General features: G+C 37.1%; 1 protein-coding gene across 4 annotated transcripts in view; it reads right to left on the bottom strand.

Moving 5' to 3' along the window:
• Nucleotides 1–18,191, bottom strand: part of msi2a (musashi RNA-binding protein 2a) — a 171,470-nt gene that overhangs the window by 40,586 nt on the left and 112,693 nt on the right. For all 4 annotated transcript variants that reach the window (XM_051121250.1, XM_051121253.1, XM_051121251.1 and 1 more), the window contains exon 8: nt 8,937–9,019. In XM_051121250.1, the coding sequence (XP_050977207.1) occupies nt 8,937–9,019 (83 nt within the window). The remainder of the gene's footprint in view (nt 1–8,936; nt 9,020–18,191) is intronic.

Below are 18,191 nucleotides of genomic sequence, written 5' to 3'. Positions count from 1 at the left end.
TTCATCAAAGAATCCTGAAAAAAGTATCACAGGTTCCAAAACTTACTAGGCAGCACAACTGTTTCCAACATCGATAATAATCAGCATATCAAAATGATTTCTGAAGGATCGTGTGACACTGAAGACTGGAGTAATGGCGGATGAAAATTCAGCGTTGCATTACAGAAATAAATTATATTTGCAAGTATATTAAAATAGAAATCTGCTATTCTACATTGCAATAATATTTCATAATATTACTTTTTTCTGTATTTTTGATAAAATAAGTAGAACTTTGATGAGCAAAAGAGACTTATGTTAAAAATTGTTCCGACCACAAACTTTTGAACAGCAGTGTATAATAAAGAGTTATTTCAAACTGTAATAACATTTCAGAATATTACTGTTTCTCTGTATGTTTGATCAAATAAATTTAGCCATGGTGAGCTTGGCGGAGACTTTTTTTTTTTAAAAATATATAGAGCTTCCCCAATTTTGTATATGATAGATAAAATGTATCATTTCTGGATGAAATATGGCTTTTCTTGTTCATGTTCTTGACAGCTATCATGAACTTGGTCCACCCATTGTTTGGAAGAGTCACTGGACCGTAAACATGATGCCAAAAAATGTGAAATTTAAACAGAGCTTGAGTCATATCTCAAGCTCTGTCAGTCTGAGTTTTGTGCACATTATTGGCATAACAAACAGCGATACGTTTGTGTTTCCAAAGCATTTTTTGACAACAAAACTACTGCAAAAATAAACTAAAAGTCTCTCCGCCTTTGCGATTCCACCCCGTGATCTCCTCGGCACCCCCTCCCCTCGTCCTCACGTTCTCGCTCTCTGATTGACATTTTAACCTCTGGAGCTGAGCACATGAGCGGACAGCAGACAGCAGTCCCTGCCTGAGAGACAGAGGAATATTCCTCCAGAGAGCTACGAGAGGGAAGACAACATGTCTCTAGCAAAGGGGAGAAATAAACAAACACACAAGCAGAAAACATCAAACCCAAACAAACACACAGACGTTCGCTCTCTCTGGTGATATGAGCATAACCGGGTCAGACGAGGAAAGACTTTCCTCCTGACAGGCCTAGCAGGCATAGGATCCTATTTACCAAGCACATCTGCATGCTTACAGGAGTGTGAGTGTGTGTGCGCTGACAGCGCCTCTACGGTAAGAACACGATGCATTTGCACTTGGCTGAATCTGTCCTCTGCGTTGATCGACTCGTCTGCCTGCCCAGGGCCTGTCCATCTGTGTGTGTGTGAGTGTGTGTGCTGCTCGGCCCTTCACAACACACACACACACACACACACACACACACACACACACAGCAGATCATCTCCCACCGAGACTCACGCAGATGCTGCTCGGCACAGCTGGACACACACACACACGGTTCTGCTGAAGTTCAACTTGCCTTGCCATCAGCGCTGCTCTGAATACATGAGATATTTCTGGATTTGGCCAGTGATGGATATTTAATATTCATTCTAAATTAATGAAATCCAAAAAGGTTTGGTTCACACTCTGAGCCCTGAGGATGCAGCGTGGGAGATATTACAACATGTAAATGTATTATAATTACTACAGAAGGAGGTGTTGATCATATGAGTGACATGCTGAACAAACATTTCGCTCAACAGAGACTTTCTATCTTTCGTGGAACACAAAAGGAGATATTAAATGTTAATGCTGGTCTTTTCCATACATAATCCAATTATCAAGCACAGAATGTGCATTTTTGGATGAGCTAACTTCTTCAATTCAAGAGCTAAAAGAGATGTATTGATATGTTCGTAGGCGAGTTTTCTGGACAACCTGTTGTACAGCATGTCCATTTCAACAGGTCTAATACTGGACCGCAAACACTCATCTAGCCAGACACCATCTAGGAGATAAGCATCATGGGCCATTATCTGCTCACACACAGACACTGCTGCTGTCTGAAGGTTTTTCAAAATTACTTTAACTTGAGGACCTATTTCATAAGCCCAAACTACATACCCTAAAAACTAAGACCTATACATGCTTTAAAAAAAAAATCTCCTCAGCTTGTTCCACTATGTACTGTATATTTAACAGGTAGTTACGATATCAGTAAGCGGTTTCATTACTACAACCATCTCTGCATGATGTACACTGTTTACACCAGTGTGTTTCACAAGAGTGTGTGAGGGAGAGAATGATGACCATTCAAAAAAAAAAAAAAAAAAAAAAACACATCCATACTGGTCAGGATCTCAAATCATTTACAACATGATTTGGGATGTATTTAGTGTGGGTGCTAATCAAAAAAAAATTGATGAACCTAAATGTATTTTATTTTATTTTTTTAATTGAGCCAAAAACCAAACTGAAAATAATGTTTGTTTGTTTTTTGTCTGTTTATATTTTTATGTTTAAACAGCAGTTTCTATATGAACTTTTTAATTTTATAATTATCTTTCTACTCCAATTTGTTGCTGAATTATAAACATTTAAATGGTGGCTGTAATTAGGGCCAAAGCATGATACAAATCATTGCAAAGCAGCTTTACAGAAAATTAAAGTTTCTACAATATATTTAGTAGTGGCTTACAAGTGTCTGTGAGTGTTTTCTTAAGAAAACGTTACTTCACAACATTTCAAAGCATAATATTGTACTTTTACTGCACTATATTTCATATTAAATATATTTTAATGCTTAATTACATTACAAATCGAGTACCTTCTTATTTTCACTCAAGTAAAAATAATTTAAAGATTTACTTGAGTACAAAAAAGTATTACATTTTTAATGTAATTAATGTAAGTATTACAGGTAAAAAACTATTTTTATTTGTGAAACGTAGTGCAGTAAAAAATATGTTATGCTTGTCGGCACCGACAGCCTTGTGGGCATTGTGCTATGGGCGTCCCAAGTTCGAATCCTGGCTCGAGGACCTTTCCCAATCCTGCCCCTTTCTCTCTCTCTCACTTTACTTCCTGTCAGCTATGAACTGTCCTATCGTAATAAAGGCAAAAAGGCCAAAAATAAATCTTAAAAAAAAAAAAAAAAAAAAAAAAAAGATATATACATATATAATGTAAAAGTAAAAGTACAGATAAAGTACAGACAGTTTTAAAATTTACTTGAATAAATTAAAAAAACACTACTGTCCACCTCTGCTTTCTTCGAAACTCACTACTGGAGTAGCACTAATTACATTTCATTATTTAATTTATTTGTTTTTGGCCCTCTAAAATGGTTAAATCTTTGGTTTTGGATGAATATTATCACTACAAAAAAAACAGTCAAGAATCAAGAATCAGACACATAATGCCTCAGAATCACACATTCATAAGGAACACTTCAAAATCCATTTATGAAAAGAACAAAGTGAGGAAAAAGAAAGCATTTGTCCTCAAAGAACTGAAATCTGCTCCTCTCTGTGCTGTAATTGGTCAGCAGCTGCCTGAACAAAATAGATAAGTCAGATAAAATTCGTGCCTCATTTTCCACTATAAAAAGATCAAAAATTACACTTTGGGTAATAAAATCTACAAGCACTTCTCTCAAACCAGTACGAGTCAATTTACAGGCACTACTGGTTCCTTTCATCTACTGAAACAAAAGTAGCATAGTAGAGTTTTCCAGCTTTATGCAGTTTATTATCGGTCTATTATTGCAGAATCAGATTTCAGATTTACCTGCTCCTAATGGCCTGTTAACACTAAGGAATGTACAGTATATATATATATATATATATATATATATATATATATATATATATATATAGATAGATAGTATTATAACCGTAACTAAGAAGTTTTCATATTTGTTCTAATCCTACAAGAATATTGATACCCACACCACAACTATAATGTAATGACACAGAGAAAAAATACCAATAGAAACACTTTTAGAACATTTTTCCAGCAGATGAACTATAAAAACATTGGCTGACATTTAAAGTGGCGGGCCAAATAACATTAATATAGTTATCGTAATAGTTATGTGAACGGACCTCAAAGGAGACCTTTTTTGTCCCTTTTTACAATATGTAATATAAGTCTCAGGTGTCCCCAGAATGTTTCAGCTCAAAATACCCCACAGATCATTCATTATATCATTTTGAAAATGCCTATTTTTAAGTGTACAGTAAGCAGAAACATGCTGTTTAAATGCATGTCTCTTTAAATGCAAATGAGCTGCTGCTCCCCGCCCCCTTTTCCAGAATAGGGCTGTTTGATTATGATTATCATGTCTATTGCACTGAAATCATAAGTTTTAAAACCATATTAGTTGAAACTTCTGAGTTAGGGTTTTCTGAGTGCACACATCCGAAGCGAACGCGCAGAAAGCGGCTGTCACATGGCATGTGAGTACTAAACTAAGTTTTCTTTCATGTCTTATTGCGCTTAAGCGGTCAAATACTTTGTGTTAAAACCACAAATGAGTTACAAAAACTATGTCTCTGAAGGTAAACAGCTGGGAAAGAAATTGCATGTTTATACTAGATCTGTGTGGCAGCAGCGTAATATACAGTAAATAAATTACTAAATCCACTGCTCTCTTGTCTCCTCTGAGGATGAGACTCTAAACAGTGTTCTGTGCTTGACTGTGCAGCCAACAACAGAACAGTTAGCATGCTTTGTTCTAATTTTCACCACGGCGTTAGAACTAGTATACCGTTGTCACTTGAAAAAACACAATGGCAGTGTCGTGGGTGGAAACATGCAGGTGGTAATATAATAAGTTCAAAAGCAAGCAAAATCTGAGCGGTTCGTTTTTTCCACATGCTTGCAGTGAAAGACTTACCAAAAAATTTACTGGGTTGGTTTTTCTCAAGTTTTCTGGGTTGGTAGATACACCAGGGACCCTATTTTAGCATTTAAACATGGAAAAAGTCAAATTTTCATGATATGTCTGCTTTAAATGTCTCATAAGACTTGCCAATCACCAAAACAAGTATAATTTGACTGCTGTTGTCGGGCATGTCAGAAAGTTACGGACTGCAGGAAAGAAAACCCCAGATGACCTGAAGAGAGACAGCAAGACTAATCAGACTTAAAAAGCCAGTGAATTGATAGAGAAATCTCCTCTCGTTCACCCCTTCCTCCCTCTCTGACATCTCTCTGCCTGTATGCGGTAGATGGACACCCGGTGAGATGTTCAGCCAGGCAAACAGGTTCACCATCACATGGTGTGTGACATGAGGTTTCTCTGGGTCAGGGAGAGGTTCACTTCTCTTGTTCTCTTCAACAGGCAGTAAATAACATCTAGTTTTTGGAAAGTAAAGTCTGAACAGGAAGCTTGAGGGACTGTGGTGTTACAATTTTCCAATAAATAATAAAATAGAATCTTAATTAACCTAGTTAATATTCACAAACAATGGCTTTGCCATTTCATAATGTCACAGCTAGTCTATGTGTGTGATTACAGAAACATGTCAACTAGTAGAGACTATTTTTTTTTTTTTTTAGTTTTGAAATGACTCATAGCGTGATATAAGATTTTGATCATACCGCTCACCTATGGCAGTGTACTCTGGTTCAGAGCAACAAATCAAACCAAGTGTGAAAACAGCCTCAATCTCATGTGTGGCTCCACTGGGCAGCAAAAGTGCAAAGCAAGAAAGCAATCAGGTCTCGTCATTTCCCATAAACAAACAGCCTATTCTAGCATTACACTTATTTACCTTATATTAACGGTCTGCGCCGTTCTTATACAGTCACAGTGAATGGACGGCAGGAGAGACAATCAGAGCAGAAATGAGAGGTTGTGCTGCCCTCTGAACAATAGAACCACATGATGGACTATCAGAGGAAAATCGATCGCATGGCTCTGCGCTCACGGATCTGTCTCTGGGCTCAGGAACAACCTGTCTGTGACAGAAGAAGATCTTGAGGGGTTTGATCCTCCGCTCCTGATATTCTGTGCTACTCCACAGCTGTCCCATGAGCCCAGGGTGTACGCATGAACGGGGTGCAGGGATGAGTATCGGTGTGAGAGAGATCTAGCCAAACTGATCCTTTCCACCACACCGCTCCCGTCAACCACAGCAGAGAGCCCAGCAGGGGTGACAGAGCCAGGGGCCATTTCTCTACATGCAAAACATCCTCCCATCAACTCATGCTTCTGCTCAGTCAGGCATATATTTGTACAAACCATTCTTCAAAATAAAAAATAATTATTATTTAAATCCTATTTAATTATGCACTATTTTGGAGTCAGTAAGATTTTTTTTCATGCTTTTGAAAAAAGTCACTTAGGGTGATGATACACAGGGCAACCTTTTGAGCAATGTTGCTGGGCAATGTGAGACACAGGGCCCATGACCAATATATAGTATACAGAAAGAAACTTGTTGCTCATTCTCAATGGGAAAGTGCCCAAGCAGCATGACATGGCCACACTGCCCAGCAACATTGCTGAAAAAGCTGCCCTTTGTTATAATCACATTCATGCTCAGCAAGGCAGGACTTATTTTATCAAAATACAGTAAAAAGTGATACTCTGATGTACAACGAAATGTATTCATGTAATGGCAAAGATACACAGTCATTACCCTTCAGTGTCACATAATTCTTCAGAAACCATTCTAATATGCTGATTAATAAGAATTAAGAATTAAGAATTAAGAAATATTTCTTATTATCCATGTTAAAAAAGCTGTTGTGCTGCTTAATATTTTTGGTGGAAAATGATACACTTTTTCTTAGGACAGTTTGATGAATAGGAACTTTAAAAGAAATGGCGCTGATTTAAAATAGAAATCTTTTACAACATTATAAATGTCTTTACTGCCCCGTTTACTCAATTTAATGTGTCTTTGCTGAATTAAATAATTTCTGAATTATTAAAAAAAAATTGAGTGTATTTAAAAATGTGTAAAATATAAAACATTTGAACAATCATTTTGAATTCAATCACTGATAATAATTTAGTTAATAATAATATATTATCAGAGATGACAATGACAAATTACATGACAAAAATTGTAGTTAGTATGTAATTCGTTACATAGACTACTTTTAGATTACTTTTGACCTAATTTATCACACTGCTTTAAATAGAATATATTCTTGTAACATATTTACATAAAAATACAAAAAGTAAGAAAATGTATTACATTTGTTGTTATTAACAACATGAAGTGCATTAAACCTTTTATAACCTCAAGGTTTCCCAAACTAGTGTTTATGAAAGAACTGCAGGTGGTTTATGATTTTAATGAAAAGCTAATAATTAAATCATAAAAAATGTTACATTGAAATAGTTTTTAAAAACTAAAATTTACCTGCATGTCATGTGACCATAACCAACGTCAAAGAATTAATGAACATGCAAATGTGATATTTAATTTTTTAAATATTTATTTTAAAGGTAGTCTCAGGTACTTTAAGTAAATATATTAGGTGAAAGAGGATCAGATGACAAAAAAGTTTATGTGAATTTGTAATATGTTTGAAAGACAAAAGCCTTCCAAAATAGAAATACATGGTTAACCCACTGAGTGATAATTCAAATAAAAATCAGTGTGTTCATCAGTAGTTAATGCAATGTTGAAACACTTCTTAAACCTGAAATGATTTTTGTAAGTGGTCAAATGCTGCGTCACCACCTGACTAATGACTGATCTTTGCGAGAATGTCAACAAAACTTGAAGACTTGAAGACAATCTCTGAAAGTAAACTATTGCCTATTTTAGAAAGGACATTTTAAAAGATGAAAAAGAGGAATTAGGGAGAATCAGTCAATTATGAATAATTGATTGCTATTGTGTAAATAATATGTAATCAAGTAATCCACAAAAATAACTAGAATGATTGAGTATTTTAAAATGTAATTTAATCTAATTACAAGTACCTAATTTGTGGAATGTGATTATGTAATCCAGATTACATGTAATCAGTTACTACCCAGCTCTGTGTTTTATTAATTATTAATAAAATATATGAAATAGTTTACAAAAGGTTCTCAACTAGCTTCACATAGCCAGGACTATCTGCAATATTACAGCCAAAAACTTCCCATTTAGACTTTTAATGTGACATTTAAGGCTGGTAAATGTAAAACTCTTCACAGAGTATATAAAAAACACTGGATATTTAGCGTTTTAAAGAAATGCTTAAATCGCTTTTAAATTTGAACTTGAAGTGAACCTGGCAAATCCAGTGACTATGCAACACACATCAGATGTCTCATATGTGGCCCTGGACCACAAAACCAGTCATAAGGGTCAACTTTTTGAAACTAGATATACATCTTTCTGCATCTGAAAGCTGAATAAAAAAAGCTTTGATGTATGGTTTGTTAGGATAAGACAATATTTGGCAGAGATGCAACTATTTAACTATTATAATCATTTAAATCTGTAATCTGAGGGTGCAAAAAAAAAAATCAAAATATTGAGAAAGTCGCTTTTAAAGTTGTCCAAATTAAGTTCTTAGCAATGCATGTTACTAATTAACATTGCTATAAATATACCCATGCTACTTACAACTGGTTTTGTGGTTCAGGATATATACAGTCTATGACTGGCCCATAAGAGGCTGAAATTAGGTCTTTCCCATCAAATTTCAAGGAAAAACATTTATTTGCAAGCTGAACGCTAACACTGGCGGCCCATCTGCTGGTTCTGCCCAATGCTGGGGTGCCTGTGGGGTGATAATCCTGATTTAATGAACCCAACGTGTGCCAGTTACCTTTCATCCTCTCTCTCTCTCTCTTTAGCCCCGTCAGTCATGATGCAGGCGTTTATAAATGAAGGAGAGAGGGGAAAGTTTTTGACTCTTGTTGACTGTTTTCACACACACATGCACGCACACAATTTCACGCTTTCTGGCCACTGCCCAACACTTTACAGTGTTTACACACACTCCCAGCGCTTACAAGCGCATGCTGTTAGGATTCTGCTAAATGGGAAATAAAATATTAATCCCTCAATCACCTTCAGAAATTGAAAACGGGCAAAGCACTTACCATTTTATTATTGATTTCGTGAAAATGAATTTCACAGACTTTCTCTACAATGTCTTCATTCTCGAACGTTACGAAGCCGAAGCCTGCAGAAAGAGAGACAGAAACAGAGGAAGAATCAGTTGTGTACCTTTTGAACTCAAATCTCCGACAGATTTCGGCCTCCGTCAGAGAAGACAGCGTGGGGAGTTCAGATCTGAACGGACATTGTCTTTTTGAAAGCCGGCCGCTGATGAAATCTCTCTCACGACCGGGCGGACGAGGGGGAAATCGGACAGCAGAAAAGCACAAAGACTGTTAATGAGATTCATAGAGCCACATCTGAATTTCATTAAATGCGTTCTGCGGTGCCTTCATTGAAATTTCACCGTATAACAAGCTCCCGTTTTAATGTAAATGCGGGGCTGGAGATCCCTGAATCCGTCTCTGACCGTGGGATTGTCTTCTTTTTTCATATTTATGAAATAAGAAGGTTAACCCTTTCAGCTCATCCAGGCTTAACAAGGATTTGCCTGTGCTTTTATTATAATGAGAGAAAGAGAAATGCTTTTCTCCACCGCCGAATCTGCGACTCACGAGGGGAAATGATTTTCTATTCCTGGGTGTTAAGAGGAGGCCAACGGTGAGAACACAAAGGAAAACAACCAGAGAGGAAGATAAACACTTTACTCACTGTTTGTTTATAAAGACAGGATGCTCTTTCAGTCGCACAAAACACACAAACACCGTTCGGATCATTTCACAAGAGCTGTGTGCTGGAGAGGCTCGCAGAAAAGTGAAGGATTGATTAAACGAGACCGCATAAAGTGTGTTCAGATGCTGCTAATGGCTGGTGTTGGTGTATTTGTGTAGTCTAGCACCGATCAGGCAGACCTTTAATGAGTCATGTGCTTTCTTCATACTGTACACACACCTACACAAACGTTACGAGTTATGAAACATGCTATTTCAAAATTGACTGATGAGGAGAAGGAAAAAACACAAATGAAATCTCAATTGTTTCTCCAGGAGAACATTAAGATTAAGTTGAGATCTTTGGAGTTTTCAGTCTCTATAAAAAAAAAAAAAAAAAAAAATTCAAAGCTGAATTTTTAGCATCATTACTCCAGTCACATGATCCTTTAGAAATCATTCTTATATTCTGATTTGATGCTCAAAAAACAGCTTAGTAGAATGTTTTCAGGTTTCTTTGTTGAATAGAATGTTCGGAAGAACAGCATTTATCTGAAATAGAAATCTTTTGTATCATTATAAATGTCTTTATCGTCACTTTTGATCAATATAAAGCATCCTTGCTAAATAAAAGTATTAATTTCTATAATTTCTTATAATTAAAAAAAAAAAATTCTAATAAAATAATACTGACTCCAAGCCTTTGCCTTTGAGTGATATAGTGTATAATGTTACAAAAGCTTTTTATTTCAAATAGATGCTAATCTTTGGATCTGTCCATTAAAAAAATCCTGTAAAAAAAGGAATCTACCATTTTAAATACTGATAATAATAAAAATAAAAACTCTTTCTTGAACAGCAAATAATAATAGAATGATTTCTGAAGGATCATGTGACTGAAGTAATGATGCTAAAAATTCAGCTTTGAAATCACAGAAATAAATTACCTTTTAAATATATATTTAGAAAACAGAAAACAGTTAAATAAAAAATAGAAAACTGTTGTTTTAAACAATAAAAATATTTCAGAATTTTACTGTTTTTGCTGTACTTTGGATCAAATAAATTTAGGCTTTGTGAGCAGAAGAGACTTCTTTAAAAAAAATAATAATAATAAAAAAAAAAAAAAAAAAAAAACTTACCTTCCAAAATTTTTTGACTGGTAGTATATGTAAATATTTGTTTTAAAATTTGTTGAAATGTTTTTCCTAAAATTCATTAAATGAAACGCAACTGAGCACTACATCAAATATTCTGTGCTATGAAAAGCATCCTATAAGCACTAAAATGTTTTTTACAGCAGTTTTGTATGTCCTGCACATACAGAAGAAAACAACCACAAATGTCTCGTGCGCCTTCCACACGAGAAAACTACAGGAGTCATTTTTCAAAGGCAGTGCTGTATTTTGTCCTGACCCTAATTCTTATCTCCACCTTTTAAAAGATGAATGATCTACGTAGGGCTATTCTCTCCTCCAGCGGTCAGCTGGGCGTCAGAATAAAAGCGTGAGGTCAAAGGTCAAGCACAGCAGACAGTAGCAGCATGTGGACGCTCCAGTGATATGAGGAGATAACAGACCAAACGTCAAACACAAACACACACTACTGAGAGAAAGAAAGGACACACTCATAACAGGACTGTAATATATTGTTTCATGATCATTTATAGTCCATCTAACGTGCAAAGAGGTCAACCAATCATACCAGGGCTCATCTGCATACATAAGCCGCAAGCCGCATTCACATTGACAGTGACCGCTCGAAGTCGTACTGTGCAGCATGCAGCTTTAAAGGAACCTGATCACACACGGTATTGCTCATTTGCATAAAGTTGAACTTTCGCTTATGTCACTTCAAATCTCCAACTCTCATAGAAAATGCAAATTGCTTTTGGTCTGAACATCTATCTCTCTGTTCCTTCTCTGCTCTTGTAGAGCAGCTTTTGTCAGTTTGCTAATATTGAGAGCAGAAGTGTGTGTGTGTGTGTGTGTTTGTTGCCTGGAGGGTGATCTTGAAAACGAAGAAGAAAAGACCGCCGACAAATCAGCCATCAGGAGCCATTTGTCACTGCAGATTTCAGACAGAGAAACACACATACACCTGCGCTCTCTAGAGAACTCTTACGTCACGTTGTGACCACAACACCAAGGCGCTGCTAAATCTGGACAAGCTCCCGGGCTTCACGGCATCGTGCGATTCCATCAGGAGTCTGAAGGGGGCAGTGCTGTGATAACTGAGTCTCTGGCTCTGGGACAGTCTGACCTCTGTGTTAACAAAACACCCACTCGCTTTCGCACACTCACGATCACGCGCACGCACACACACACCGCAGAGAGTCGTCCAAGTCTCAGCACACCCTGAAGAGCCAACACTTTAGAGAAGAAACATATGCTCATCTCAGCTGAGTGTGGCGTTCGCTCCGTTCCCTGGTGTGGCGGCTCCCAGAGTTTCATTCACTCAGACAGATGTGAGAGAATCTGGAAAAGAATTGAGGCTGATGTCTCTGTTTTACTTAATGATGATGCAAACTCATCCTGCTACGGGACGAAACAAGACAAGTCTCTGTGGTGTCAGACATGCAGGCGCTAGTCTCAGCTTCAGATTTGGATTGTCTGATGCATTTTGTGCACAAAAAAGACTGTTTTAAAACACTAACTCGAATCTGATTGGCTGGTTTTATTTATAGAAGTGAGGTGCGCAGGTTTTCATTGGTCTGCTTAACACTGAATACTAGTAAGACATCAAGTGTTGAGGTGCACAAAAGCAAGTAAACAGGATATCCCTAGATTAAATTGAGTTTAATTTTATTTTATTTAGTACTGACCTGAATAAGATATTTTACATAAAAGATGTCTACATGTAGACTACAAGAGAAAATAATTGTTGAATTTATAAAAAATATGCTATTTAAAAGTTTACATGTACTTGATTTTTAATACTGTTGTTGTTGTTGTTACCTGAATGATCCACAGCTGTGTTTTTGTTTTTTTAAGTGATAGTTGTTCATGAGTCCTGAACAGTTAAACTGCCCGCTGTTCTTCAGAAATTTTTTCAGCATTTTTGTGTATTTGAACCCTTTCCAACAATGACTATGATTTTGAAGTCCATCTTTTCATACTGAGGACAACTGAGGGACTCATATGCAACTTTTACAGAAGGTTCAAAAGCTCATTGATGCTCCAGAAATAAAACAGTGCATTAGGAGCCAGGGATGAAAACTTTTTGAATTTGAAGGTCAGGGTAAATTTAACTTATTTTTTCTTTTGGGAAACACGTAAGCATCTTCTGTAGCTCCTAAAGGGTGGTACTAAATGTAAAAAAATATGATATTTAGGCAAAATAAGAAAAATGTACTGTATACATACCAGGGTTCCCACACTTTGGTTACCTTCAAATTCAAGGACCTTTCAAGGACTTTCCAGGTCCAACACTTTCAAATTCAAGGACTTAATGTGGGGACACATTTCAAGTGAGAGCAAGGTTACATCGTTACCTTGTAAGATGCATTGTGATAATTTTCATGTGTCAAACACAACTATGTTAAAAAGCATTTTATTCTAACTTCACAGCCTATTTTTGCAATGTTTTACGGTGTATCTGTGAAACGTTGAGGTACCATTGTAGAACTTTGGTGCGCGCGAGAATGTCATAGCAACGTACAACACAAAGTACCTCACGCGAGAAAAACACTTAACGTACCACATAAATGTGCGGAACTACTGTAAAATGAAGCAAGCCAGTATTCATAGGTTAAGTGTTGGGAAAATAACACATTACCAGACCGGAGGATATAATATGGATTTTCTCCCAGAAGCACTTCTTATTTTCAAAAACTTTCAAGGACCCTGACATACTCATTCTGTTCAAAAGTTTTCACCCCTGGCTCTTAAGGCTTTTCCTTCTGAAGCATCAGTGAGCGTCTGAACCTTCTGTAATAGCTGCAAGCGAGTATTTCAGTTGTCCTCAGTGTGAAAAGATGGATCTCAAAATCATACAGTCATTGTTGGAAAAGGTTCAAATACACAAAAATGCTGAAAAACCACAGAATCTGTTGGACCTGAAGGCCATTAATGACTTTTTAATGATTGTGATGCCTAAATTCATTTGTAGCTTTTACAAGTACTAATTTTAGTTTATAGTGTATTATTTGTAATTTATTTATACAAAGTGTATAGAATTGTAATATTTGAAACAACATAGTAGGGTTAACTGCTAAAACATTGTGTATGCCTGTGGTCATTTTGGTTTAAGTAGCTCTCATTACAGGACAGAGGACACGGCCCACCACATGTTTCCAACAGGATGCTAATGATTTCTCCCCATGCAGTGTAATATAAGACGGATCGTCCTGTGCGTGTAATGGATCTCCATACCTCCATACCGGTGTTTATTAGATTTCTCTCCCCCATCTGACTATACTTAAACTAAACTCCTGCTATTAGTCTGTGTCAAGTGTGTGTTTTTGAGTGTCACTCTGATGTGCTTTAACAGATGTCAGCTTTTTCGTATATCTTAATGAGCGAACAGGCCAACTTATGTGTGTTTCTGTAAACGTTCTTGGGGCACTTAGCATTTAGCATTTAGCTCAATTTAAAAATCCCCAGCTTGGGTTTGGGGGGGGTGACTCAACGTTTTCAAATGGAGTCTGACAGCGCATGAACTTTAACTGCTGCCGCTTTCTCTCTGCCTCATCTTATGCGAGCAAATTATGGTCTTCTGGAACTTTCTCTCTGATGTGCTCTACTTTAAATACGTCTAACCGCCGCCAGCACAATCTGCTTTTATGCAAAGATCACTTAATGTCTCATTGATTTCGCATTTTAATGGATTTAGCGCTGTGTGGCGAGGAGGAAACCTGGTAACCCGAGAGAGGAAGATGAACGTGGGCTGATTGCTCTCGGATAGCAAGTGTGAGATGCATTTTAGTCGGAGCGGCGGTCTGAAAACGGCTGCTAACACCTCTTACCACCTGCGCCAGCGGACACGGAGTGCTGGAGTCAAAGCAGATTGTCTAAGGTGAAGAGAAAGTTGCGAAGAGAAAGAGAGAGAGAGGTGTTGATTGTCCTCAGAGCCGCAGGGACGCTGTTGGTCTTAATAACCGTGGATGGCTGGTGCTTTAGCCATCTGCTGTGCTGAAGAGGCCCTGGGGGGGGGTGAGCGCAGCAGGAATCACGGAGGTCATACTGTAGAACTCAGGGGTCAACAGCACTGAGGACAGAGCAGAACTGGTGTTGGGTTTCGTTTCGAAACACACACACATGCAGAAGGACATTTGAGATTCTGTATGCAGAGTCTTACAAAGCCAGGCTTAAAGTCTGGTCCACTTTGCAGCTCCTTCTGACCAAAACCCATGTGTAAAATGACAGACTGCTGATTGTTTTATAAAACATTATAATGTCAAGTATTCAACTTTTAAGTCCAGACTGAATACAATCAGTCCTTTTTTCTTTCTGATGGTTATATCATTACACCAGTAGGTGGCGACAAGTAACTTTGTTTATCAGTGAGTCATTAAGTCATTTATTCAAGCAATGCACTCAAAAACACTAATTTATTCATTAATAAGTGACTGTCTTAATGAATGAGTCACTGAATCATTCATGCAGACGATTTGTTCAAAACTTTCGAGTCATTCAGGAACAAAACAAGTGACAGTCTTTATGAGTGAGCCATTGAATCATTTACACAAATGATTTGTTCACAAACATTGATTCATTGATGAACAAAATGAGTGACTACTTATGAGTGAGTCACTGAATCATTCACGCAAACTATTTGTTCAAAACACTTGAGTCATTCAGGAACAAAACAAGTGATGGTCTTTATGAGTGAGTGATTGAATCATTTACACAAATGATTTGTTCACAAACATGGATTCATTCATGAATGAAACAAGTGACTACGTTTGAGTAGTTCAAAACACTTGAGTCATTTAGGAACAAAACGAGTGACAGTATTTATAAATGAGTCCTTGAATCATTCACACAAATAATTTGTTCACAAACATTGATTCATGAACAAAATGAGTGACTACTTATGAGTGAGTCTCTGAATCATTCATGCAAACAATGTTCAAAACACGAATCGTTCAGAAACAAAACAAGTGAAAGTCTATGAGTGAGTGACTGAATCATTTACACAAATGATTTGTTCACAAACTGATTCATTCAGGAACAAAACAAGTGATTTCCTATGTGTGAGTCACTGAATCATTCACGCAAACTATTTGTTCAAAACACTTGAGTCATTCAGGAATAAAACAAGTGATGGTCTGTATGAGTGAGTGATTGAATCATTTACACAAATGATTTTTTTACAAACAGATTCATTCAGGAACAAAACAAGTGATTTCCTATGTGTGAGTCACTGAATCATTCACGCAAACTATTTGTTCAAAACACTTGAGTCATTCAGGAATAAAACAAGTGATGGTCTGTATGAGTGAGTGATTGAATCATTTACACAAATGATTTGTTCACAAACAGATTCATCCATTAATGAGTCACTGAATCACTCAAGCAACTGAATCATTAAAAAAAACGTTAAGGAACAAATCAAGTGACTTGTCTTTACGAGCGAGTCCCTGAATCATTCACACAAACAAATCATTCAAACACTGATTCTTTTCGGAAATAAACAAGTGACTGTCTTTAGGAATAAATCACTGAAATCACTGACTAATTCAGGTACTAAACAAGTAACTGCCTAAATTGAATACTTTGGGTAAAAACCTCTTTTGAAAAGCTCGCCAGATGTAGGTTATCTGGGAACTTTTTGCCAACTGTGTTAAGATCAACTCAAATATCTATACCTTGATTTTATCAAAAACAGTGATTCATTCAGGAACAAAACAATTGATTGCCTTTATGAATTAATCACCAAATAATTTTCTCAAATGATTTATTCAGGAACAACTACTGACTACAGACCGAATAACATCTGTGCCGATGTTCACACATTCAAAATTCATGCTTGTGTGATATAGCGTGATACATCCATGTGTGTGTAGTTATATATACATAAATATACACAGTATACACACATGTAAACAAAAACTTTTTTTTTGGATGCGATTAATCAAGATTAAAAAACTCAGTTAAAAAAGTGATATAAATGGGGGAAATTAGCATGCACTAAACCTTTAAGACCTATTCACACCAATAGCCAGCTGTACAACCAACCAGAGAGAGCCTGGTCCTAGTCCTGTCCTCAGTTCAGAAATAGCAAGCAGCGGTGGTCACCTGCAGATCATCAGGTGCATGACCTACATGTGTATTAGACTGACATGTGCTGCTAAACAACGCCCATGACCCTCTCTGTCAATCTAATGCAGAAGACAGGCACTCACAGCACCGGAGAAAATAACTAAGACAAAAACAGAGCGAACATCTTCTGAGGAGGAGCAGAAAACGGCAGCAGATATAAATTAATAACGTGGCGGCAGACAGCTCCATTCAGAACAAAACGCTGACGTAACAAGTGTTTTGTCTGAGGATGTCGAAAGAGACCAATTACTACGAGAAAGAGAGAGAGATCGGATGATTTATCAGTGTTGTTACTCTGGCATGTAACGACTGTTTCATTAATAAAAACAAAAGCACAAATCAAAGCAATGGGGCTCAAATAAATCCCTACGATGTTTTCTGAGGAATCCTCTGCGATGAGCTCCTCTAACCCCTCACAGCCTGAGAGTATTAACTGTGCTTTTGGCCGTCGGCTCCATTGACTTCATCAACATCAGACCTGTGGCCCCTACAGCCAATTAAAAGGAGAGAGAGAGACCGAGAGAGAGAGAGAAAGCCTTCTGTGTTTTTTCACCTGCAAACCCTCCAGTGAATCCAAGCCATTAAAAGAGGATAGCTGCATCAGCTCAGATCAGAACATAGATAAATAACGGCTTCCAGAGACGTTTACTTAACACACACACCCACGAACAACACATTGTCCTGTTTCACACCAATGCTTGTTTTGAGCAGTGTTTCAGAATGTCAGTATACATTGTCCAAAATCAATGTGAAACATCATTCATGGGATTAACTACTGTATTTTACGTGTACGTAGATGCATGTTTGTGTGCATGTAGGGTGGTGGAGTATGAAAAGGTATATCTTGCTGCTTTTATTTACTGTATGCCTTGCTTTCAGGAAGTGTATGTGGCTACCTGCTTGCGAATTCCCTATAAATGCAATCATTACTTCACTTCATCTTGGCTTTCCATACTGTCAGTTTGAATCAGGATGTTCTAGATTTTCAGTGAAAGCGACAGCTTTTCCTTCCATGTTTTTGTACTTTTACACAAAAGTTTCAGGGGTCTGAAAGTGTGACATAAGTGCTTGCAAATTGATTTTGAAGTGAATTGAACTTGGACCAACTTAAAAGGTGGCCTGAGTTCAGTTTGCTTTGCAACGTGCAGTGTACTGTATATGTGCAACATGTGGTTTCACTTTTCTTTTTTTTTCACAATCAAATGGCAAATATTTTAGCTTGTCACATGTATGACATATAATTGTATAAAGAATATAATGGCAAACAGGAAAGGAAACAAGCCACTTATTCTATGTCTATGGAAATGACAGAATGAACATA

This window comes from Labeo rohita, chromosome 10, assembly GCF_022985175.1.
Source record: "Labeo rohita strain BAU-BD-2019 chromosome 10, IGBB_LRoh.1.0, whole genome shotgun sequence".
Taxonomy (NCBI): Eukaryota; Metazoa; Chordata; class Actinopteri; order Cypriniformes; family Cyprinidae; genus Labeo; species Labeo rohita.
The sequence above is the reverse complement of the archived record's forward strand: the minus strand, read 5'-3'. Positions and strand labels throughout refer to the sequence as shown.